A 26,946-nucleotide genomic window follows, 5' to 3' on the forward strand; every position below is an offset into this window, starting at 1 on the left:
GACTGTTTCACACACACACAAACATACAAGTATATACAACATATAACTAAAGCATTCCACCAGGTTCGGGGAACGAGCAAGCGATCCATTAGAAGAGACTTTGCATATGTGCGCCATTAAAGGAGCCGCAGTTTGTTATTGCTGTTGTTGCCCATCTCCTTAGATGGTGGCTGACTGCTAGTTAATGATATGAGTGCGTGCCTCAGTGTGTGTGTGTGCCTGTTGAAAACATCAGCCTTCTGTTTTATGCCACCTTTCAAGCTGAAATAGTTGTTCGTACCCGTTCCGGTTCCCATTTACATTTCCAAGCTGCTTCTGCTCCCAAGTTGAAAATTTATTTCGCTTTTTAAATTTATGAAAATTGTCAGTGACAAATTTTACGTGCCTGCCAGCCAACCAGCTAGCTCGCATGTGTGTGTGTGTGTGTGTATGTGTAAGTGTGGCATATGTAAAACACGCACATGAAATATCATTGAGGCATGTAACAATGTGGCGCGCAAGAAGCGAAGAAAAAAAAAACGAAAAAACGTTGCGTGATTTTAGGCGCCGCCTGCTGCCGAGTTAAATTTTTGCCTAATTTTGCATGCCAAGCAGGTGGTTGCCAACAAATATTCAAACCAAACACTAAAACGTACACTCTACCACGCTCTACCCGCCCCTCCCCACCATTCATGGTACGTGCAACTTGAAGGGTTTCTCATGACAGGCAAAGCGATTGGTTGGTGGCTTCTGTTTGAGAGGGGGGAGGTGCTTGACACCTAACGCTGCTGATGCCACAGCATCATCAGCCGCTACCTGGCTGGCTAAGCGCTTCAAATAAAATGAATTTACAGGCATTTTATTGCCGTCACGACCATTTTGCATGGGGCACTTAAATGGTTTATTGGGTTGCTTTGCATTGCGTTCGATTCCAGGCTTGGGGATGAGTGGATTGGGTTGAGGTTGAGGTTGGTGTGGATGTTGGTGTTGGGGTTGGGGCTTAGTTTTGGGGCTCGGGTTCAAGAGGCAGGCAATGGTCGCAGCACTCAATTGATTTTGCGAGCGTGCACGTGACCCCGAGCGTGTCGATTTGTGTGTGTGTGTGTGTGTCTCTGTGTGTGTATGGGTGGGTGGAGTATGGTGTAGTTGTGTGTGTGTGTGTGTGTTTAGTGCGTGCGCGGCAACTGCAAATAACTGTTTCAGTGCCCACGGCCATAACGTTTTATACATGACTATAAATTTTGTTCAACGCGCTTAGCGCGTTCGCCGTTAAATCAAAACGTCTTTTTGAAAATTAAGCCTGTATTGTGGCCTACCAGCACTACCCAACCACCCAAGCAACCATCCAATCCACCTACCAGCCAGTCTGCCAGTCAGCCAGTCAGCCAGCCAGTCAGTCAACGTCACTCACTGGCTATGTGACCCGTCTGTGTAACCGCATATTTGTCGTGCCTCGCTGCTTGTTAGTTGCCATCGTCGTCATCGTCGTCGTGGTACTTGTTTTCCTTGTACTTCTTGTCCTCGTCCCTGTTCTCGTCGTCATCGTCGTCGTCGTCGTTGTCGCCGTTCCGTTGTATGCCTAATAAAATTTTACAGCTTGCCAGCACAGCAATTTGCGTAACTCTTTGCAACACACGCCGTTCCCAATGTTGATGCCAACACCAACACCTTTCACCTTTCATCAAGCTGTTGCTGTTGGTGCTGTGCAGCGTTTCGGGCCCTCGCTAGCTGGCTGGGTGGCTGACTGGCTGACTGGCTTCCTTTTTCGCTTTTGTATGCTTTGCACTTTGTTTTCCATCCCATCTTCTTCATTTCGTTTTTTCCCCCGTTTTGTTATTGCGCCACCTGGCAGCTGTGAATAACTTTGTTAAGTGTTGGCATTGCCACATCGAAGCCGCCGCAGGCACCTGCCAGTCAGCCAGCCTGCGAGCCTGTGTGTGCATGTGTGTGTGTGTGTGTGTGTGTGTGTGTGTGAACGCCATTGATGCGTAACCTGACAGGCTCGCCCTGTAATTTCACTATTAATTTTCCACCCATGCCTACTACTTTGAACGCCCATAAGAATTACAGCCGACATGCTATTTGCATTTACAATGTCGTCATTGGTCGCGCTGCCGAAAAGTATGCTATGCTTTTTATCCTTTTTTGCAACGCCACACCCAATACAGGAAATGCCTGACTACATTAATTCTTAATTAATCGTTTAGAAGTCACATTTGCAACAATTACTGCAGAACATTGGAGAAATAGTTTCTATTAATATCTTGTTGCAATTACAATACTTTCGAGGGCACTCGATTAATTTCATTAAATATATGCTTTTTATCCTTTTTTGCAACTCCACACTCAATACAGGAATTGCCTGACTACATTAATTCTTAATTAATCGTTTAGAAGTCATTGGAGAAATAGTTTCTATTAATATCTTGTTGCAATTACAATACTTTCGAGGGCACTCGATTAATTTCATTAAATATATTTCATTTTAATTTATAAATATTCTAAATAGTGCATTGTAAATATACATTGAAATATTTCTCTTTTTTTTTTTTTTGTTACAATTTTAAAACTTTCTGAGGGCCATCGAATATAGATAAGCTTCAAAGCAAATATTCTGACATATAAATAATGCAGTATTTGCGAAAAGTGTTTGTTAATACTCGTTAATGTAGTATATCAAAAGCTGGTATCCTTTATGTCTGCAGGAATTGAGAAAATCATCAAGAATTTTGGACACATCAATCATTCTGACCAACCAAAAGCATTTTTATTTTGTGAATTAATCACAAGCCAAGTTTGAAGCTTGTAAAGAATTTTACTATTTGTTTTTGTGCGCTGAAGTATTTTTATGTTAAAAAAAAATGGTTGCACCAATTATTCGGTCCAGGTGTGTACAAGTATATTGTCATGAACCCTTGATATTTTTAGTTTGATATTAAAAAACAAAAAAAAACATCTTGATAGATAATTAACCAAAACTTTGTTATAATTATATTGAATTATTGCTCATTGGAAAAAAAATAGTGGTAACAATTTCAAAGTAATTGTTCTATTTATGCAGTTTTTAATTTCATGTAACCTGGAAGTGTTGTTTGCTACGAGCGACAAGCGACTACACTATAACTTGCTTGTTTATATATGGATTTAACAAGACCTAGTTTTAGATTTTTGAACAGAAAATTTTTTGACTAACAAAAACTTCATTGTAGTTCTACTTGCTTCCAGCAAAGCGATTGACTCCATTACCAGTTTGCTTGCCTCGATAATAAAAACCTGCCCTACATATTTTCAATATGAGCTAAGAAATGCTCTCACAGAATAATTCAGTTATTTTAACTAGCTTTTGATATCGCAGTATATTGCTTTCCCAATTCAAAGCTATAATATAAAATGGTGCTTTTCTTATTCGATATTGAAGTCAAGTGTAATAAGCTCGATAAGTTATGCATTTCTTTTATTTAAAAGTGTGATAATATCTGCCAAATATGGATTATTTATAGCCTATATTCACTGTACACGGCATTACAATTCAGAAGCAAGAGGGACGTTCCATTGGCATGGCAGGTCCTGCTTATCTGCGTTCGAACAGTGTTGGTGCTGGTGCCACACCAATTTTCAGCCCTAAGCCAAACCTCCAACCCCAACACCAATTCAAATCCAACAGCAGCACCAGTTTAAGGTCCTGCCTGCCCCTCTTGCCCATGTGCTCTGGCAAGTTCGAAAGCTACACGAGGGATTAACTTGTGATTATGTTGGCAGTTGTGCGAGCGCTTGGTCGCCCCCATTCGAATCTTCTAGAGTACCCTCCAACCATCCCATCCCCTGCCCCATCGGCGGTCCATAGCGCGTTCGCTTCGCTGAAAAGTTTGCAGCGGCTTAGCTGCAGCTTAGCGGCGTGTTTAAGCCAAAATGTCTGCATGCGGCAACCACGCGCCATTATCGAACCGCCGCAACTTTCTAGCGTGCTTGTATCTCTATGTATGTTTGTGTGTTTGAAAGTGGGGAATTGTGAGGCTATGTTTAAAGTGCTTTCTCTGCCATCCCCGCTCTCATCATGTTATAATTATTCTAGAAAGCCAAATCAATTGCGCAACGAGCAGTACAGAGAAACAGAAATGGAAAGCAGGAGATGCGTAGCGGATGGAGGATAGAGGAGAGTGTGTGCAGCAAACTGCGGCTTCTGCTTGTTTATATACTACGTACACGTACTTGGCGACAATGCGGCAACTAACAACAACGCCAAATATACGCCATACTAAAAGCCATAACAACAACAGCAGAAACTACATTGAAAAATAAAAATAACAACAGCAGCAGCAGAGCAGCCACAGGAAAAGCAGAAGCAGAAGCAAAATCAAAAAATCGCAATAAAATGGCAGACAGTCGCAGCAGTTGCCTATACTCGTAAAAGGCCACACATCAAAATTTATTCATGACTTGAATTTGTATTCCTGGCAGATACTTTATAAGTTTTCCATTTCTATGCGCTCAATGCCGCCTGACCTGCACCATCGCCATCGCCATCGCCATCACCAACCGCTCGCTGCTCACCGCATCATCCGCTGGGTCTGAGGCACACTTTTCCGATTCACATTCAATGTCTGGCTTGCCTCACGGCCGACAATGGGGCGAGCCATCATCATTTCGCTGGCCAAATTGGTGGCCCTTTATTGACAATCTGTCATTAGCGGCCAGCATGGGCTAATCGTAAATTTAGAATTAAATGTCTGAGTGCCATTTAACGAGAAAGCAAATAAAGACTGATTTACGCTTGCGCCATTAGCTTTAATAAAGCAAACGCATCCCCAGCTATCAGCTGCCGAACTATTAAAGGCGAAAATAATATACTTTTTGGTATTATTTTGATAGAAATATATTGGAACCATTAAATCGACTAAAAATATAAGTGATTATAAGTTAAGGAGGGGAGAGATGTTTAAATACAATTCTGGTTCTCTCTCCATGCAAACAAAAATGTTTCTTTTCAATATTCTTAATTTTTTGTTTTAATTCTTTTATTATTCTACACACATGTACAGTGTATTTTATATCTTCTCCACTTGTCTATGTATGTGCATAAATTAGTTTATCCCGACTTATGGACTGACTACTAACTGATTGACTGAAAGCTGGCAGCGAATCGGGGCAAAGCTGGCCATATGGCAAATAAAATTTCCTCAACATGTCCAAGGCGTTGTTAGACATTACATTGTTTATTTATTTTTGAGTCTTTCTTAGCTTTTAAGTTGATATCATAATGCTTTATTTATATTATAAGTTTATTATAATATGAACAAGACTCATTTTTTGATTTGGGAGAACTTTGGCGTTCAATATGCGCAGGAAATGCAAATATAAAGAAACTAATACATGTGTACTGTTTTAAAGTTCCATTTCTTCTCAATGCCAAGTGTGCCTTTCAGGATTTTTTTAATTTTCAGCGTTTAATTCTAAAACTGCAAACTAAAGCATTTCCGATTTTTCCGACATGTTCGACCCGTCAATAAGCTAGAGTTGAAGAATTGCAATTCAGCTGTGCAACTGCAAAAAAAAGCAAACTTGCAAACAAAAACAACTACAAAATACGCTGCAATGCCAAGTCACACCAATCGAACAGCTGCTGCTTCTGCCGTCCTGCCTGGCCTGGCCTGCCTGCCTGTACATTAAATATGAATGATTGTCAATCTCCCTTTATATGGCAAAGCCAATCGAAGTGAAGCGAAACGAACCGAATGCACGAGGACCAAAGCATATATATATATATATATATATATATATATATATATATATATATATATATATATATATATATATATATATATATATGTACTGATATACCTGCAAGTGTATGTATGTATGTATGTGTGTGTGTGTGTTTAACATGCATATGTTGATGTTCACTTTGCTGACGGGGTCCATCGCCCCCTTCTGTGGTGTGCGCGCCGAGCGCTTTGAAATGGGTCCAACATCATTCGCTTTGTCTATTCAACTGTATCTGTATCAGTGTGCCTGTGTATCTATGTTTCGTATCTGTATGCTCGTATCTATGTTTGGCTGCGTTCTTTGGCCCTTTCGCTGCCGCCTTCTATTACAATGTTTGTGTGTTTTTGGCATCTTTGGCTGGCTTGGCTGGCATGGCTGGCGCACCAAAACGAAACAAACAATCCAAACACTTTGCAACTAAACCTGCGACATGCCATTTGGTTAGCACCTACTGCAGAGTCAAGCAAAAAAGAAAAAAACAAAAACCCAAACACATTTTAAATAACAAACGCCGCATTGACGCCTGCTTGGCCACGCCCACACCCACACCCACGCCCATGCCCATGCCCATGCCAACACACGGCCCAGTCACGCAACGTCTTTGGCAATGTGAAAAGGTCATTTAATTTCTTTTTGATTCGCTCGGCCCATTGTTGTTTTCGTTACGTTACGTTACGTGTCGTTTCAGCTGGCTATGATATTTTTGTATAAGAGTATTCCTCTTCGTGCCATTAAAGTGTAAATGTATTTTTAAGTAGACGCATAAAAGGCAACAACAACCACAACCACAACAACAACAACAACAAAGCAATAGCATCAACAGCGACGGCCGGCTTCAAAGCGTCGCAAATCTACAAGAAAAATAATATTACGAAAGCGAGGAGCGCAAAAACCAAAAAGCCGCACAAGTTTCAATTTAGAGTTAATAGCATTTTAAGTACAAAAAGCAAAAGGAGCCATGGCCAGCACCATGCCACCAGGCCATAGCTGTGCCTGTGCCTGTGTCTGAGCCGAATCTGGAGCTGGACCTGGAGCTGGCGCTGGCACCGAGGCACTAGAAAATAAGGCAGGCGTAGAGGCCTTGGCCCGGTCACTGCTAGTCGTTGTGGGTGTGTGTCTTGGCTATGGTGCTGGCATTCGCTTTGGTATGCATCACAAAAGGCTAGTCATTAAATTCCTGAAGCTCATACAAAACAACAAAAAAGAAAAAAAAAAATGTAAAATCGAAACGAACTTAAATTTCAATTAAATTAAAAATACATTAAAGCCAAATTTTGTGGAAAAGTAGAGTGCGCCGGCTCGATGGAAACTGTGGCTCTTCGCTTGACTTGGGCGTTGGCGTTGGCATTGGGGTTGGCGTTGGCGTTGGGTTTGGGTTTGGGGCGCTTAAAAACTTTTACAAATTCCAATTGTTTGCACTCTAATGCTAAATGAGGCAAATATTGACAGCAAAGACTTGTTAGCGTTCATTTATTTCAACTGTTGAGCGCATTAAACAGAGAGGGCGCACAGTTTCGTAATGAATGTTGCCCTTGCTGCAGAAATAGTATTTTAATTTTATTCCCTTTTAAGTGTAATCGTTTAGAATGTTGTATTTACATTCCAGGATACAGGATACATACTTTAACGCTGACTCGTCAACACTCAACTGATGACGATTAAATCATTAATTAAAGAAAAATTAATTCGTATGAAAATACATTTTCGATGGAGCACAATTGACATTTTCTATTTTCGATGCTTTCATTTTAATTCAAAAATCATTTTATCAAATACTTATCACTTTGCATTTTCTTACTGTGCCCGAATTCTGTCAGCCATCCGGTCAGTAATAAATAAATACTCGTACTTACTGTTCCATAGATTCGTCAAACGGTTCTCCACAAACCTTACAAGTTCACGATTGAAGAACTCAGCTGTATCGACAGGAAATAAGTATATAAATTTTATCCCTTAACTATTCTAATAGCCCGCGATTTTTTGATAACATTTCAGATTAAAAATATTCCATTAAGCATTCACACCTCATACCCGTGTGAGGAATCAATATGTCGTTCGTCTGTCTGTATGAACCTCGAAAACTTTTGGGCCATTTCAGCTAAAAACACCTAACTTGGTATGTAGACTTGTCTTATCCAAACGCAAAGCAAGTTCATTACAAGTCGCATATGGTCGCATTATTTTATATAGCTGCCAGTGGAACGATCGGTGTAATAACTTGCTTATGTTTAAAGATATTTTAAAGAAAATTGATATGTCAGAGTTCTTAATAGTATCTCATGATATTCTAAAGCTTTAATTGCCACAGAGTCTTGTCAAAATCGGTGATTGGTACAAGAAAGTTGATTATAGTTATAGTTGGAAGGCTGTAGTCTGAGTAGGAGTTCCCAAAGTCCTGCTGGCATGACATTAACGCCTCGATATAGTTGCATTAAAAATACTAAATATGTATGTTGTTTGCCTTTATGTGGTAGTCAGCAAAAAGCTAATTAATAATTAATAAATTAATTTTAAATGTCAGCCAACTGGTGGGCTATTTATTATTAATTATATTGATTTTTCTGAAACACATACTAAGTGTGTATGTGTAGATGGCTTCCTACTTTATTGATGTTTTCCACTGCCAGTCGCCTGAATCGAAGACATTTTCTTCTCGACTCTAGCAGGGAAGTGCTTTCGGTGCTCTCATCATCATACTCGGCCAGGAAACGTTCAAGTTGTGCAAATCAGAGAAATGCAATTAGAATGCATTTCAGCAGAAAATCACGCCAAATTGCCATTCACCCACAAGCAAGCAATGCGGAAAACGGAAAGCAGAGGAAAGGCAAAACTATGGAAATTCTCCCCGAAAACTTTAACCTGCCAGACGAACCGCAATTTTTTGTCACTTTTCGTTTGGCAAATGGTTGAGGCAGGAAAATACAAAAACGTATACATGCATCCAAACATATTTCGTGTGTGCGGGCTAAAGAATTCACGTCAGCTTAGAAAAACCTAACACAAGAGGGAGGGAATGTATGTGTGTGTGTGTGTGAGTGTGACTCTGTGTGTGACTGTGTGTGTAGCGTTTGAGGCACATGTGAAAACTGTTTGGAATACTTTTGAGCTGCTTTGCATTTTTGGAAGCTTGTGGGCTTAGCTGGTAGAAGGCACGCACACATCGTTGCATATAATGTATATATATATAATATATATACATATATATATAATATGTGTGTGTGTGTGTGTGTGTGTGTGTGTGTGTGTATGTTTCTAGGCTGTACGCGTTCCCTGATGCCCTTCATACGCTTCTGTCATTCAATTTGAACGCGAACGCGCGCGCCTCCTTTGCATACCCAACTGAAGCCGAAGGCTTGAGGGCAACCAAAGTCGGCAGCAGAAACAGAAACAAAAGCAACAATGACATTGGCAATACTCACAGCTCACCGCTTACCGCTTACCACTCACAGCTCACAGCTCACAGCTCGAAACTCAAACTCAAGCGTCGACTCATCAATATGCAAAAAAGCAACTTGGACCTGTCGAGAGATCAGGCCATGTGCGGCTGCCGAGGCTGTAAAAACGAGCCTGGCAGGCTAAAAGCAACATATGTGTGTATGGTGTGTGCGTGTGTGTGTGTGTGTGTATGTGTGTATGTGTGTGGGGGGAAAGGGGTCATTCGATGGTCGACCGTGCGTCAAAAGCAATGCAAACTTTTTTCCGGCTCTGCCAAAATATACAACAACAAGAAAATTTGAAAAAAAAAACAAAAACAAAAACAGAACGCATAATACCCAGAGAGTACAAAAAATAAAGGGAAAATAGAAGAAAATTATTATGGAAATGTCAACGTGAAACTTTTCCACAAATGCGTCAACCATCTCCCCCCAAGCCCCACCCCCCAGAGACGCCACACATCGTGTGGCACACACCCATATCTATTCCTGGCCTGGCCAGGCGGACCAGTCGACCGAGAGACCAACGACCAGCGACCAGCGACCACCGACCAGAGAAGTCAACCAATCTGCAGACACTCCTTTTCCTCCATCGCTCCGCTATACGAGCATTGTTGCCTCAAATTCCAAACACAATTGAATTTCGTGTTCAACATGACGCAAAAGTTCGTCTCGTTTTGCTTTTTCCCCATTTCGATTTGTACGCCAGCGGCGAAAATGCAAAAAATAATGCGATTTCATTGGCATGAATTAACCGAAATTTGAACAAAGTGTGCATGGGGTGTATATATATATATATGTGGGTGTGTGTGTGTTGGCATCGATGTCAGTTTTGTTTTGGTTTTTGGGTTTGTTTTCGTTTTTGTTTCTACACGGCGATGCCTGCTGATCAACATGGATTGCCAGCAAATATTTGCATTTAAATTAATTAAAAGTCAAGTGGAAATGAAAGTGAAAGCGAAACCGTAACCGTAACCGTACCTCCCCCAAAAAGAGTCGTGTCGGGCCTTGGGTATGCAGCCAACTAACCCCCAACCACATTCAAATTAGTTTCGCATTCAATGCTGACATTCAAATTTATTATTCCGTATCGCATACTACTTGTACCCTCCACAATGGGCGTTTCTTGGAAAAGAGAAACCCCAATGCGAAATTGATCGCCTCTATGGTTGAGAGTTAATGTTCAGTTAAATGAATTATCATTTCTATCGTTACTTAGTATTCGTGCGGTAACTTAATTTAATCCTATAGCTAAATGCAAATGCAACATAAACTAGGAGTTTAGTCTTATTTACATTTCATATGATTAATAATTTATACTTGTATGAACCTATTGGCATGGTCTTCAGCCTCCTTCATAAATAAATCCAAAGCCATCACTGACTGTCGAGATAGCTCAGCCCCATATGGCTACAGTACTCGTATAAAATGTGAGCAGGCAACCCATCTCCAGGGGTTCTTAGACGCACCCAGAAAAACAACTCAAAACACCCAATTATATGCCTCCGGGCGAATACGTCTGCATCGCAAATCAAAAAGACAACGGGCGATATACACCTTGAGCTACTTCTTGTACCTTCTGAGATCCTTGCGCTCATACGGACGGACAGACGGACATGGCTATATCGACTCGGCTTGTCACCCTGAACAAGAATATATATACTTTGTGCCTGTTATATACATTCGCACAAAACTAGTATAGCCTTTTACCGTTTGGATACAGGGTATAATATTCTAGTGCAACATAATTCCCGCAATCTCGAATTTTGTACTCAGATTTGGCAAATGTGTCCAGATAGTGATTATGTGTCTGTGTGCCAAGTTTCATCGTGATAGGTCAATTATGAAGAAAGTTATAGCCATAAACATAATCTCTGCCGAAGTTCTGCCCAAGCTCTGCCTGCAGCTGTTGTTGTTGTTATTGCTGCCTTGACTTATTTCTTCACTGCAGAGAAGCACGCGATTCTGATGTAAATGTGTGCTGTTTAAATTATACATAAACACTTATGTGTGTATGTTTGTGTTGAATATTTTATATTTTACTAAATTAATTAAATTATTATTATTATTTTTGTTTTCTTGCGGGCGCAACCTCGACTTTAGAATTCCTCTCTTGTTTTAATTTAAAGAAAAGAGCCGAACTTGACATTTTGAAGAAACTTAAGGTCTACACCTGCCTTATTATTGCTGTAGGAGTTTCCATTTAAGCATCTTGCTGATAATTTATGCAAGAAACTTTCTTGATAAATATAAGCCCTTTTTGTTTCTTGCTCGGTAAATGCAAAAGAAAAACATCAACAAAAGAGGTGACCGGAAAAAAGTATTGCAAAACAAAAATTTGTTTTGAATCTAATTTGCAATCCTACTCAGAAATAAGATTTGAAAAATATCGTTACATTAAATGTTAAATGAATTCAAACCATGGTCAGGCATTCGACTTGCATATATCGACTCTGTAGAAGTTTTGAGTACAAAATTTGTCACGGAAACTCAAATAAATGCTAAAGTTTGTTTTAATTTTTTTTTTAATTTTCAACTAAGACTTGCGCGACTTTTGACACCTGCTCGAGTCAATGTCCCGGACAGTTGTGTCACCTGAGCGTCACACTCGGGCACTCAGGCACTCAGGCACTCAGGCAGTCAGGCCGTCAGGCAGTTGGGCAGTCGGGAAGTCGGGCAGCGGCGTATTTCTAATTATAAGTTGGTCGTGGTCGGCGAAACCGCTTAACCCTTCCTTACCCTTAGCACAGCATCCGGTTCGCGCCTGCCTTGGCCGCTTTAAATAGAATCGCATTCAAGCCTAACGGCAAAATAACTGAAAATTGCTCTCAATTAACTTGTTGGTGTATCGTTTGGCGAGCACCATCAACCAACCTCACTTTACACCCTCTATCCCTCTATTCCCCCCTTCCCTCGTGTTGCCAGCAAACACAAAAGGGTTGGAAAAAAATAATCCATTTGGCTGTTACGGCCAAACGCAACTCGAAACACAAAACTGTCATGCGGCAAAGTTTTAATTTGTGAAATTTGCCAAAAATGTTGAAAGCGACCTAGCATCATACCCATCCCTATGCCCACCCCCATACCCCCTGCCCCGCTGCTTCAGGTCCACACCATCAGGTCGCAAAAACCCACAAAAACAAATAATTAAACTTCATCTCTTTGCAGGGACAAACAGGCGGCAAACATAAACAAAAGAAGCGGCCCGATTCGTCGCGGCTTTAACATTTTTTTGTTTTTGTTTTCATACACACTTTCATTTTTCCAATTTTTTTTCCGCTGTTTTTGTTTTTGTTTCTGTTTTTGTTTTTGTTTTACTTGCCATTACAAAAGTCGGCAGCAACCCTTTCAAGTCGCAGGAGTCGCTTGTTGTCGCGGGTATAGGGAGCTTAAATAAATTAAATAAATTAGAATTTTTGCAAAAATAAATTGAAATAAAATACTTTGACAGTGCAATGTAATTAACTTTATGGCCACCAGCTGAATCACTACCCCACCACGAGGAAGGCGTCGGGGTCATCACAAGTGATTGCCCTTTGTCACTTGGCACTTGAGTGGCAATGGCAGCCAGCTGTGAGTTCGAGCTCAAGTCGACTGACTGCAAGCAAATGCAATAGAAACAAAACAACAATAACAACAACAGCCTAAGCAATAAAGGAGCCAAATGTAGACGAAGAGGATGCCAAGAAGGAGCATAAAACATAAGGCATAAACGTAGCACCAGATTGCTCACACCAGCCAGCCAGGCGACAAACATTTTCCATTTCCCCTTTCACATTTCCGATTTCGAACATGCACGCCTTTGCAGTCCTGCTGTCAGTCTAATAAAGTTTCATTGTAGAACCGATAAATAGAGATCCAATTATAGATATACCCATCGTGGTTACAAAAACTACACACTTTCTTAATATTTCTGAAACGAATCAACCGCATTTTCTTTTAAATTGTTTCGTTCAAGAAATTCAATTAGAAAAGCTATAAAGCTTGTCCACAATTTCTGGAACAAATAAACTAATTCTTCATTCCAATTTCTTCGCTAAAGGATCGATACAGACAGATTTAGTTTTCAAAATGTGAATCGAATGAAAATTTAAATTTCTTGAATCTTCTTGCTGAGTTGAAATTTTTCACCAAAAATATTTATTGAATTTCAAAAGTGTCTCAAATTTGTTCAATCATTGGATTTGTAGCTTTGAATATAATGCCAGTACTATTTGAAAAATTATACTCAATTTTCATATGTGACGCAAAAATAGCACAAAAAAAAGAATATGAAATCTTGACTTATAAAAAGGACCCGCAATTACCAATCTTCGTGTTCAGAACTGTACGAGTACGGATTGGATTTTTTGTCATAAGAAAAAAAGGAAACACACATCCCTTGCGGGGATCGAACCCGCGACCTTTGGATTAGAAGTCCAACGCGCTATCCTCTGCGCCAAAGGGATACTTTTTTTGGAGAACGCTAGTGCTCCTAGTTTTTAAAAATCACATGTATAAGAGTATAAGATTAAGTCATCGACTACAACAACAATCGGATGACAACTAATTGAAGACTTGTTGACCTTTTCAGCTGCATTTTGATTTACAAGGACGACGAACAACTGGGCTATCTGACAAATTATTTTCCGCTTAAACGCCTTTGAGTCCTATTATTAGCTTTTAACACACATTTTATTGGTAAATCCATTAATATAAGAATTGTGCTAAAAGCTATCGCAAGTTGTACGTTTAAACCCATTCTCATTACTCATGTTTAAGATCAAGGAACTCATTTCCAAAATGTATGCATCTTAACATAGATGGTATAATCGTTCTTTAGGTTATTGAAGAGCTCTTCTTTGTCATGTTACAAGTATATTGTTGGATTGAGCTGCTCTAGCAAATATTTCTCTCCACTGATAAAGAAGTCCTGGCCCCATCTGCCTTAAGTGTACTTCTGCCAAACCACGAACATTGCAACTTTGTCGGCTGGCCAGGCACAAATGCACACATAGAAAGGGAGAGAGAGTGGGGGGTGGGGGGGGGAGAAGACAAGGACACAGTTGGCTGAAGCTGAACTGAGTCAATGGATGCCATTGCTGCACTTTGTGTCAATGTTATGCACATTGACGTCGCCGTCAATAACAACAACGGATGCCGGCATTGTCTTTGCTGTTTGTGAGCAAGCAGCCGCTGCTAGCTGCCAGCTGCTAGATCGGGTATGGGAAGGAAGTGCAAACATATAGGAGGTATAGGAGGAGGAGCTGGCAGCAGGACGAGCAATGCGCTAAGCCCGCAATCTGTAAACTGCTGACGTTGCCATTTCGTGTGCGTGGCAGAGCCATCAGTAGAGGCTGAAGAAGAAACAGTGGCAGAGACAGAGCGGCCGCTGTCGATTGTTTGGATTGCAGCGGCAGCTGCTGTCAATAATAAATTTCCGTTAGAGCGGCAGCAGATTTTCAGGAAAATACGAGTAGTAGTCGCTTGGCAGCACGTACAGCCAGCCGCCTGTCTGCAGACACAGACACAGCCTCAACAGCCTCAACCTCATCCACAGCCTCATCCACAGACTCATGCTCAGCCGTTAGCAGCAAGATGTCAGCGCTGGAAATGGCGCAAGCGGATACAAAGGAGTACGAGGCGCTGGTAGGCGGAAGGAAGTGCATAAGCGCATTGCATGGCACGCCAAAGACATCGACAAAGGTTGCATAAAAAGATGATATCAAGATAGGGTCGTGCGGGTATTGAAATTGAATAGGGGCGGCAATGCTGACGATGCGGCCAACAACCGAACGGAACGGAATGAGGCGAGGCGAGGCGAGGTGAGGCATGCAAACGATGCGGCATACTCTCAGATAAAGCATCTGAGCCACCGAGGGAGCACGCGAACAGCCAGAGGAAGAGTGAGGGGCAGGGGGTGGGGGAGGGCAGAGAAATGTGGAAGCAGGCGGTACTTTGATAAATTTATTGAAATTCTATTGAAACGAAACGATTTTGCAGGAAGAAGAGAGCATTAGTGGGGAAGAGCAGCGACAGGGCGATAGCAGTGCAAAGAAAATGTCGCACACAAATCGCAGATAAAGTGGAAAATGAGTGCAGCAAAACAAAAAACGGAAAGTGAAAAAAGAATGGAGCACAAAAGTAGACAACGTACAGCAACGTATGGGTGCCAGGGTGGCGGAGTGGCAGGCGGACGGAAAAGAGTGTCAAATATCGCAGCGCAATGCAAAAGTGCAATTTGTGTGGCAATCGCGAAAGCGCTCCAGTTTGTTCGCTCCCTGCTCCAATGTGTGTGTGTGTGTGTGTGCGTGTGTGTGTGTGTGCCGTAAATTGCAAGTAAATTGCAACTAAAGCTGATTGAGTTATACGAATGGTAGTACGGCTGGGAACACAAGATTCCGTTTGTACGCACATCGCACCTCTTGCTTGCACCGTACCGTGAGTTATTTTAAGTAATTTTCGATGCTGGCTAAGAAGAAGAAAAATGCTTGCAAAAGGAACTGAATTATTTTTGTAGATTGTCGATAAATACAACTTGCCTCACATACTATATTCTCACACGGCTCTCTACTCTTAAAAAATTGGATAGTTTCAATTATTGCTGGTTGTTGCTCGAATATGAACATTTTCAAAGATACGGTTTTTCCGAGTCCGGCTGATATAATTTATAATGGAAAATTACACCATTTTTAATGTCACTTATCGCGATAGTTGAAAAATCGTTTCCTTCAGAATATAGTTGAACATACTTGTAAAGTTATATTATTTATAATTGAAATGTATTAATCGATTGTTACACAGTTCTCTTATGTTCTATTTATTGCGGGAGCTTTTCGAAAGTGTACAAGTATGCACATTTTCAAAGCTATAGCTTTTTTCCCAACTCTGCTTATTAATATTTATAATGGAAAACTCGTTGGCTTATTACGCATTATTTCCTCTCACTTAAATAAATAAGCATTTACATCAGACTGTAGTTGAACATTATGTGATTTTATTTAAAGGGCTTTTTTTATTATTATAAACAACCCTATTGGGTCTCTTCCTCATACACAATAAGCCTCCACGCGCCTCTGCTTTGCGCGCGTCTCCTCCAATTGGTAACACCAAGTGATGGTGCATTTACATCAGAATATAGTTGAACATAATGTGCTTTTATTTTCTTCGTAGTCGGCATTATATTATTTACGAAAATAATTGAAATGCATTGATAGATTGTTTCACAGGTCTCTTAAGTTTCATTTATTAAAAATGATTAGCAATTAGGAGAGCTGAGCTTCTTTCAGATATATTCGGTTGTGCATATACAATTTAAATTGTTTTTACATTTACAAATTGTTAATAATTTCATGTATATCGAATGAATTTCCTATTCTGAATCATTTGAATCATTGAATTGAATCAAGTCTTTATTACGTATTACCTCTATAATAGTATTAGCTCTGCACATATTTTTGGAATAATTATATAAATTAAAAAAATTAAGAATGGTGGTGAGGAGGGGATGGTGGGGATTTTCAAAAAACAAATTATATGCGTATTCACATAAGTCATATTGGACTTCAAATTTGGTGTTTCTAGCTCTTATAGTCTCTTAAACCTATGTGATCATACGGACGGACAGGCAGACAGACAGGTCATGCTGATCAAAAATATATACAACCTAATATTTCATGTACAGAGTATAACAAGGAAAGTGTTTCTGTTTAATAATTTATTATTTACTTATATCTTTATTTAAGATCTGTCTTAGGTAGGACAATTATTCAAATATATATTAACGGTGAGATTTATTCAATCGTGCTACGTAAATAAAAATAAATTTGGCTGCAGAAGTGATTATAATTTACAAGGATCTGTTCACTTGCCACTTGTGGGTCAAGAAATCGCCTCTCGCCTGTAAACATTTGAGGGCGCGAGCTGTAAAGTCAAAGTACTATATGTATGAAATAAATTGTGACGCGGAGACAGGGGACGTGTCGTTGCCAGCACACACAAACTTGGAGCTTAATTTTTTAATTTTCGTTTGGATCTCTGACTGGCCGCTCAATTTAACCTTAGCTACCTATACAGACCCCCTTCCCCACGCCGGAGGTGGTGGGGGAGTGTTTGGGGGTGCAGTGACGCACTGTCTATCTGTTTTCTCTGTCCCTCGCTAACCGCCTGACTGAGCTCGAATCTAAAATAAAAAATAAGATATAAGAACAAAATGCGAGATGCGCAGACTGATGAAGAGATGAGGGAAGGAGGAAGGAGGAAGCAGGAACCCCTCATATTTGGGGCGCATACTTAAGGCGCAGCACAAAGAAGGCCAAATTTAATTTGTGCTCAGTTGCTGTTACCGTTGCTCTTGTTATTGTTGTTTCTGTTGTTGTGCCATGCAGAAATTGCTACCCAATTACGTAATAAAATCTGACTGAAGTTGCTCTTATTATTTAATTTTTTCTTCTTTCTTCTTCTTGTTGTGCTGGTGCTGGCTTGGCTTGGCCAACAGTTCCCTTTCCACTGACTCTGAGTGTGAGTCGGAGTCTGAGTCTGACTTTGACTTCATCCCCTCCATCTCCCCCCTCTTGACTTGCCACTTTTATCCCTGCCCAGGGCTTTGGGGCACGCGCGCCTATTATGGTATAATGCTGTAAAAACAAAACGCAACAGCAATGGCGACGTCGGCGACGTCGGCGACGACGACGATGGCGATGGCGGCGTCAAATCAACTTTATATTTCGCTATGAGCAACATTAGCAGATAAGCAGCAACAAAAACAACAAACAAAGCAAATCCAAGGCGACGCAAGTTTGTTTGTTGCATCATTCACAAAAAGGTCTAAGCTTCATGTGTGTGAGTGTGTGTTTGTGTCTGTATGTGTCTTCAAAGCTGCCCCCAAATAGAGGCGACACATTAGCCTCCACTGAAAAAAAAGCAACAAAAACATGAACATTGTAAGTGAATTGGCAGCAGAGGAAGGGGACAAAAAGAACCAATGCAAAAGGCTTGCCTTTGACGAAACTAAAATACTCTATAAACTCGATAAGAATAGTTTTCTAATTGAAATCCTGAAAAGCCAAACGATTATGCAAAGTCGAAAGGTACTTGCTTTAATACTTTGTTTTCAATTTTTAATCATTTCTTATCCAAAATAATTTTAATTTACCAATAGTCCTTGTTATGTTTCTAAATACAGCTCCAAACTAAAGGTTTGGAAAACTGAGAAAAAAAACATAGAATACTTGTGTGTAGCATTTCAGAAATATTGCAAAATTGCACGATTTTTTTAGAACATTTTTGAGGAGATAAGCATGGATTGATTCGCTGTTTATAACAAAGACTGCTAAGTGCAAGCCCTCTGAACTAAGCAGAACTGCCCTCTGTCTAGGGTAGAAATAGGAGCTCAGCAAAAAGGACATTATGTCTGGCGTAATAAGTGCCCTGTGGTGCAGCTTAGCTGCTGGCATCTTTTCTTGTAGGTGTTCTTCAGTATCTCTCTCTCTCTCTCTCTCCCTCTCTCTCGCTGGCGCCTGGACTGATAAAATTACGTACAGCTTGACATCTTAGTAGTATATATCTGTATGTATATGTATACTCTTATAGAGGCATTCAAAAGCCGCTTTTCACAGCAGCAGCAGCAGCAGCAAGGAAAACTGTAAAGCGCAAAAATCTTGAATTCAGCCTACCCTGCACCACACCGTACCACCCCATCCCGACTTGCTTCAGCGTGCAAAGTAAAATAAAAGTCGCTGCCTTGAGGCGTTGAGTGAGTGAATTTTTGTTGGCAATTTATGAATCGACGAATTAAATTATGCGTGCTGTACATTATACAAAAAATAAAAAATAATAAGAAGAAAAAAACTGAAAAACTGAAGACGACGATGAAAATGTGAGTCAAGTAAAAATGATAAGGAGGCGGCAGGCGCTACAAAATTGACACACCACCCACACTGCAAACAGAGGGCACTGACAGCAAACAAAATGGAGCGTTAAACGAGTCAAGCAACAGATAACAGAATAAACAAAAATAAGAACAAGAAGAAGAAGAAGAAGAGTCCAATATATTCACTCTTTTTGAATGGCCAGCGACAGCACCAGCGCCAGCGTTTCCGCAAACAATTTTTTTGCCTTCAGACTTCATCCACACCCGAAAGTATGCAACGAATAATTACCAACGATTTTGCTGGCCAGTGTTGCCCCACACTTTATACAAATAAATAGTTATTGGTGTGGTGTAAATAAATGATAAATAATAATACAAATGGTGGGAGGTGCAGGGTACTTAAGAGTTGAGCTCGCTCGACTTTAGCATTCCTTTCTTGTTTTATTTTGTTCAGCTCAGAAGTTAATTTCCTAACCGTGCTCCAAAATCAAACAACGTTACTCACAAAATCGCAATGTTTCATAAAATTAAAATAATTAAGAAGATTACTTTTCAGAAATTCAGCTCCATGAATGAAAGCTGGAATATTTAATGCAACAATAAATTAAAATTTCATCGTGGCTTGTTTGTATACATAAGCCTTTGAAATTTTTTGGCAAACAAATATTTAATACTTCAATCAGATTACACAGTAATGTGGCATTTTCCGCTGCTTCAGCTTACGTGGCTTTCAATAAAAGTTTAGTTTCATGCTCGAGGAGCTATTGAAGTGAATAAGAAATCATAACAAAATATTTACAAATAGTATGACCGCGAGCTCATAGATTTGTCAACCCTTGACAAGGAATAACACTTTATTTGTTCAATTGGGGTTGGTTGTCAGGTGCTGATGATGATGACGATATCGCTGCTGATCGAAAGGCTCCATTTTTGTGTCCTGCACAAGTGTTTGCACTTAAAACTTTCTTTCGACCGCTGTGGAAGCCCCAGAAGTGGATATATGTACATACTACATACATATACAAGTATGTATGTGTCTCTGACTGTCTGTTCTGTCTGTCTGTGTACATTTATTTCATGTTTATGCAATGGCCAATTGATGTGCGTGTGTGTGTGCAGCAATAATAATAAAAACCGTAAAGCGTTTTTCTTTCTCTTCTCCTTCGCTTGCTGGTAGCTGTTGGCTGCCGTTGTTGTTTGCCAAAAGTGGCTGCCATTTGCCGTTGCCGCACAAACATTTGAGGGCAATAGTAAATTTGTTTGCTGCTGCTGGTGCTGCTGCCGCACAGGGAGCAGGGAGAAATGATCCTTCAGCTGGCGAACGGTTGCTCTTCTTTTCTTTACTTTTTTTTGTTCTTAACAATTTCTGTTTATTTATTTTTTCTCTCATTTTGGTTTATTTTTGTTTTTTCTGCTGGCTGTGGCTTTTTTGTTGTTTCAGTTGAGCTTGCGATTATTTTGCCATTATTTTCCATTATTTTACTTTATTTCAATGACTGTTTACATTAGGCACACGCACACACACACACACACATACATACGCATACATACACGCTCATATGAGACCATGGTAAGCAGTGCACAAGTGCTGCATACTTTAGGGAGTCTCTTCACTTTTCTTATTGAACTGTATATATGATGATGATGATGATGACGATGATGATGACGATGATGTAAAGACGAAGCAGGCACGTCCACGAGGGGGTACAATTCACAATGGCACACACAGAAACACATACATACATGCACCTACTGCTAAGCCAAGTCTTTGATTTCGCAATACATTTGTGTGCCGTTTGAATTGCGAAACTCCATGGGTATTTGTTTTACTCTCGCACACTCTCACACACACGCACACACACATACACATAGGCACACATGGGACGCTTGTAACAATATATACATACTACTATATGCAAACAAACTTATAAATACACTTGGCACAGTTTTAGAAAACTTTTGAAATGCAAATGTTGAAATATTGAATTTGTGAAACAAATAAAAGAAATTGAAGATAGTTGAGTGAGCTTAGCATTGCATCAGAGCTTAAACTGAGGTACTGAGCACCACTAAAAAATCTCAACTCAGCACTCGCTGGGCAGTTTTAAGAACCTTATTATTTCAAATTTTACTGACAGCTTATATAGAAATGCTTTAGAGTTGGACAGAAAGCTGATGTTAAACCAAAGACGTATTTTTATAAAGCAAGTAATTGTAGTATGTGCCATACAAATTATTTATATAAATGTACATATGTACTAGAGTTTTGTTCCTCATTTAATGATAATGGGAAGCAATTTTCCTGTAGTCTCCGTAAATAATTAAGCGATTGATGGCAATAATTGCCAGCCCAATCAACTAAACTGTGTGTGTTTCTCCAGACTTATTAGTAACTGATTCATAATACAGTAACAAATAATTTCCGGTTGTTTTCTACTGACTTAAGCAACCGAATATAATGAAACCAACAATTTAATTTAGAATATTTAATACTACAAAGGAAAACGGCTAATCGATTTAAATAAATAAATGAAAGAGTTCTGTAAATAAAACCCAAATATAACAAATCGCCTGTTGTCATTGATATTTTTATTACTCCACCTGCCTTATAACCATAACAATGAGATTTCCAAAGAGTGTTTCCTAAATATTGCCACGAAGCTAATGCATTTCTTAATAATGGTAAATCAGAAATATATATAAGATGCAACCCTTTTGAAGCGCATACACGCTTTATTTTTGCAAGTGTATGCGAGTATATAAACTTTTGTCGGTGCGATTATTTTACTTGCTTACTTATGCCGCGTTGCCTTTTTCTTTTCTTACAATTTCAGGCCGAGATCTGGAGTGTTTTCATTGCGATTCTGCGCAAGAGTGTTCGCAATTTGCAGGCATGCACAGATGTTGGACTCATCGAGCACGTGCTGGTGCGTTTGCAGCGCTCGGAAACAGTTGTGGCAGGTATGTACTAGACGCTTAAATACACACACCTGTGTATACATACAAGTATATTCCCATATACATAATATGCGTGTGTGGATATGTATGGGTGGAGAAGGGCACATGTGAAAAGAAATAAACACGCGGCCTATACCAAGCAACCAAGCAACCAACCAACATGAACATGAAGCCTTGGGGAGAAGTTTTTACTGCCTATTTGTTTATTTTACTTGTTCTTGTTCCGCCTCTCTTACGATTCTTTACAAAGATCTTGCAACTCATTAAAAATGCATTGCAGCAAGTGAAGTCAGTCAGTCAGTCGAACCATCCACACACACACACACACACACACGCAGAAACACAGAAACACACACGCACACACAGACACACAGATATAGTGAGTGTGGCCCAGACTCGGAACCACAGCAGCACGGCAGTGACAGTGCATGAATTTCATGTATGCTGTTTGTGCCTTGCGACTGTGGCCTGCAAATTTAATTGAAAGAAAATTGAATAAAATGACATACACATACATATATACATACATATATATATATAGACAGACAGCCCGATAGACAGATAGAGATAGAAGGACTTACACATACAGTCAGAAAAACGCGCACTGATTGTTTGGCGCCTTGCCAGAAAAGAGCCAACAAGGGGTCCTGAGACTGGGTAGAGAGCATTTGGATGATGATGGCGGGGGGGTTAGTGGAGGTTGAAGACGGTGCGGACGAGCACGCGATGGCTGCTGCTGGCCGCCGAATTGCTTTTCGATTAATTTCACGCTTGTCAGCGAGCTGACACACTCTGTTATATAGCCAGTGCCAAATCAGAGTCCAAAATGAACTCGCACGCACACACAAATATACAAAAATACACACACACACACACGCACACTCACACCTACACACAAATACTATATATACATACAAATAAGCTAGACTGATTCACTTATTTGTATGTCTGCATATTTGCAAAGCATTTATTTTATTTTTCGTAGCCACATACAAATGTGTCTGTGTATGCTTGTATGTCTATGAGCGCATTGTCAGACTGTCTGCCCGCCAGCCCGTCTGTCTCTCTCTGCCTGCCTGTATGCTCGAGAGTCTGCGGCTACACATTTGTCATTTCTCAAACATATGTCCAAATCTGCTTTCCATGACTGCAACAATCCAGTCTACCGGTAGTTTTTATTTTTATACAATTTTACGACTCATAAATTATTCCAAGGCCACGCTACTCCCGATCGACTTCCCCGTCTTCAAGATAACATTTTTTAGCTAGTTCTTTTCTAGGCTCGCCACGAAATGTATTTTAAATACATTTTAATTTTAATTAGCGTACATTAACTAAACTTGGTAGGCAGACGATCCTAGTCCCTAGTCTATACGAGTTTATTTTATTTTTTCGATTTTCCCTGCCCAAAATGTACTTTCCACATTTTCAAACCCACATAAAACAAATTTTGCACACATAATCTATATGCAGCAATCTACTTTTATACATCTTTCGTTTCAAATTTCATCTAAGTCGGTTAATGCTAAGAAAAGTTATTTGCTAACAATTTCACTCCAGTACTACGCCCACAAGCTGCAGCATCAAGTTCGCTCTTCTTCTTCAATATGCTTATGCTATGGGCGCATATAACTCAGGGGCGGAAGTTTGTCTGGGTTCAGGGTATTCCACTGTCGGGCTAGCTCGACTGTAGCGTTCTCTCTTGTTTTTTTCGCTATTTATGTAACATTCATAATTAGTTTTAATTCTTAAGATGCTTACTTAGACAACTTTTGTATTCCCTAACTTTCAACTAGCTTAAGCTGCCATATTGGTAGTAGAAAACTAGTTTAATAAATTGTATATATGTAAAAAAAAAAATATAAAAAAATTCTTAAGTCTCCAACAAGATTCTGTTTGCTCATGACTTCATTTAAAAATTAGGCTTTGATGTTTTCGCCTAAACATCGATGATCGTCGATGTATTGCGTTGTAAAAATACATCGGTAAAAATCGAGTACTCATTGTAAAAACATCGACGATGTAAAAAAAAAATCGATTTTTTACAACCCTTATACAAACAAAAAAATTGTTGACAATCATATGTTCAATTAGAACGATTTTGTTTAATAATTATTTGTTATTTGTATTTTATGTTTAGTTTTCCAACTAAAGTTTCCTCAATTTTCATTCAAAATATATTTACCTTCCACCTCCTTTTCCCATTTGTACTCTAGGTTCCTATAATATAATTAAATTATTGATACCCATGTAGGCGTATTTTATGTATTTACAGTTTGAATTCCGTTCATCTATTTGTGCCAACCTCTCCGATGCCATGTATTTCAAAGTCGGGACACCCGACTTTAGCTTTCTTACTTTGTTTTAATTAGGAATCGCAATTAATTTGACAACAAAAAAGTCAAACTCGCTAGACAACTTACTTATCTAATATTATAGTATATTTTCGAACAAGAAATTACGCTAATTAAACAAATTAACTCCAAGGCTCGCCCGAAAAGGGTGTAGATGGGTCAACGAAATTTAATTAAGTTCCTTCGCTTTTTTGTTGGAGCTGAAATTTGTGTGCCTGGCAGCCCAGTTAGCCCATTAACCCCTAGGCGTGAAACGCCTCATTGCTAACCTTTCAATTAAATATCTTTATAGCTTTTCAACTGTGAAATTGCTCTATTCATAATTGAGTTAACAGGAAGAGGGGAAAGTGCAACTCATTTTTCATTTCACCTTTATGTTTTTAAAGTATTTTTAAAGCACCTTAACGGGAATATTTTGCATCCAAATGAATCCCTGTTTCACGAAACGAAGCTCCACTATTTTCTAGAGCATATACGGGTAGAATGTCCCAACACTGCACATGGAGGACCTTATTGCCACTTTTATTTCGATAATTTAGTGTCTATCGGGGTGTGTGGTTGTGTTACATGTGGTGTGTATCTGTGTGTATGTGTGTGTGTGTAATTATATTGCCCTTTTTCTTACAATCAGTGTTGGTATTCGCAGGCGCCTGATTTTGATTTTATTAAGTCAATGACACATCTGCGGTCTGTGTGGCAGTATTTAACGAACTGTAACTGCCTTCAATTTGAACTCTTGAGCAACTCCTGAGCCAAGCATTTATGTACGAGTATGTGTGGCATGGAGGGGTGGGATGGGGTTGTTGGTAATTCCGAGACATAATTTTCTACTCACAGCACAGCTCGACAAAAGCCGCGCATCTGTGAGCATGTGGGTGTGTGCGAGTGTGCGGGTGTGTATCTTTAAGTCACCTGACAAATGTCGAAACGTGACACTTGCCAAGAAATTAGATAAGCTGAAAAGTCGTCCCACACAACGACGCGCAACTCAAAAAAGTTACTTGACGTCAACGTCGACACCGACGTCAGCGTCTGCGTCTACGTCTGCGTGAGCAGCGCCAACAAATGACGGCACAAATGTCAACGTTGTCATGTGCAGACTTCTGCCTCTCATACCGCTCAACACCCCACCACCACAGTCGCCAGCAACTTCTAGCACTTCTAGACGCGATCTTAGTTCGTTGTTGAGATGCCGCTGCCAAATGGCAAACTCTATTGCCTACTTTTTTGGGCAGTTGGCATTAAAACCCAACCAAGACAAGCTATATACACACATATACCATATACATACATACATACATACATACATACATACATACATACATATGTATGTGCTCGTGTTGTGGGAATGTAAGGGCATAAGAGGCTGCGTAGCTGACAAGTTCTCGCACTTAATTTTATGCGAGATATGCAGAAATGACGCGCGACGCCGTTAAACTTTCACAGCCTACGGCAGGATGGCCGACTGAGCAGGAGAGGAGGACGAAGAAACGAAGCAGACACGCAAACAGGCTGAGTGCCTTGGCATTGTCTAAGCATCAGCAATCAGGCAATCACATACACACACACACACACACACACACAGAAACACGCATGCTTGCTTGCTTGCTGTTCTCCGACTCCGGCTGGCTTCGAGTAAAAGTGTAATTAAATGCTGATACATGAAGCGAGGAGAACAAGCAATTGGTTGCCAAGGGGGGAGGGGAGTTGCCGAGAATATAGCTGGGTAGGGGGGATTTTGGCAGAGCAACCAGGCAGTTGCTAGCAGGCGTTAGCGTCTTGGGAGTCAAATTTCTGGCAACGGGGCTCGGGTCAACAGAATCGAGCCAGCGCGGAGGTTGCAGCTTCAGTTCAGTTCAGTTAAGTTCAGTTCCAGTGTTGGTCCCACAGTACCAGAGCTGCCCCCGCCCAGCCTGTTACTCAATTTCTTAATTTACGCAACCCGAAACGTGTTGACACTGCGCCTTCGTTTCCTTCCACTCCATGGCAGCGTTAATGGTGCCGCCACAGTCGCCGCAAACTTTTGGCCACATCCATCCTTGGGGGCACGTCAACAGTCCAAGCATTAAAACGGCCCGTGCGTCGTCCCATTTCAATTAGTGTGCATTACAAATGAAGATTGGGAATAGCGCGGCAGGGGCAGAAACACAGACAGGGACATGGAAACAGGAACAGGGACATGGACTTGGATATGGGCACGGGTATGGGTATGGGTATTGGCATGGAGCACTGTGGAGAAATGTGGGCGCATTACAGCGCCCAAGGCAATGACAACTCAATTCAATTTTGACGAACTGTAAACTGTAAGCCGTGGACTGTAAAATGAACGCCAACACACTAAATCCAAAATGCTACGCCCGCAGCATTTGGCTGCCTCTTTCAGACCCAAAGAAAAAAAAACAACAAAACAAAACGCAACTTTATTTGGCCCGCAAGCGCACTTTTCAGGGCTGGTATTGAAATTAATTGATTTATAACACAATTTTCTCATGCCAGCTTTTCTTTGAAATGCACTTTTAAATTGTGTCCAGATGGCATACACAGAATAACTTTAATTACTGAATTCTGAACAGGCAATAACAGATACAGACTCGCTAGACTGACTTGT

At 40.3% G+C, this 26,946-nt stretch overlaps 1 protein-coding gene and 1 non-coding gene across 2 annotated transcripts in view; one reads left to right on the forward strand and one right to left on the reverse strand.

Moving 5' to 3' along the window:
• LOC115629716 (neurobeachin) overlaps positions 1-26,946 on the forward strand; it is a gene marked incomplete at its 3' end in the record, with an annotated part of 104,933 nt that overhangs the window by 35,682 nt on the left and 42,305 nt on the right. Inside the window, exon 3 of the mRNA XM_030526237.1 lies at positions 21,861-21,987. Coding sequence (XP_030382097.1) covers positions 21,861-21,987 — 127 coding nt within the window. The remainder of the gene's footprint in view (positions 1-21,860; positions 21,988-26,946) is intronic.
• Trnar-ucu lies at positions 13,552-13,624 on the reverse strand. Its single transcript has one exon. It is a non-coding gene; the product is annotated as a tRNA-Arg (tRNA).

This window comes from Scaptodrosophila lebanonensis, unplaced genomic scaffold, assembly GCF_003285725.1.
Source record: "Scaptodrosophila lebanonensis strain 11010-0011.00,11010-0021.00 unplaced genomic scaffold, SlebRS2 tig00000163-arrow-arrow-pilon, whole genome shotgun sequence".
Lineage (NCBI taxonomy): Eukaryota > Metazoa > Arthropoda > Insecta > Diptera > Drosophilidae > Scaptodrosophila > Scaptodrosophila lebanonensis.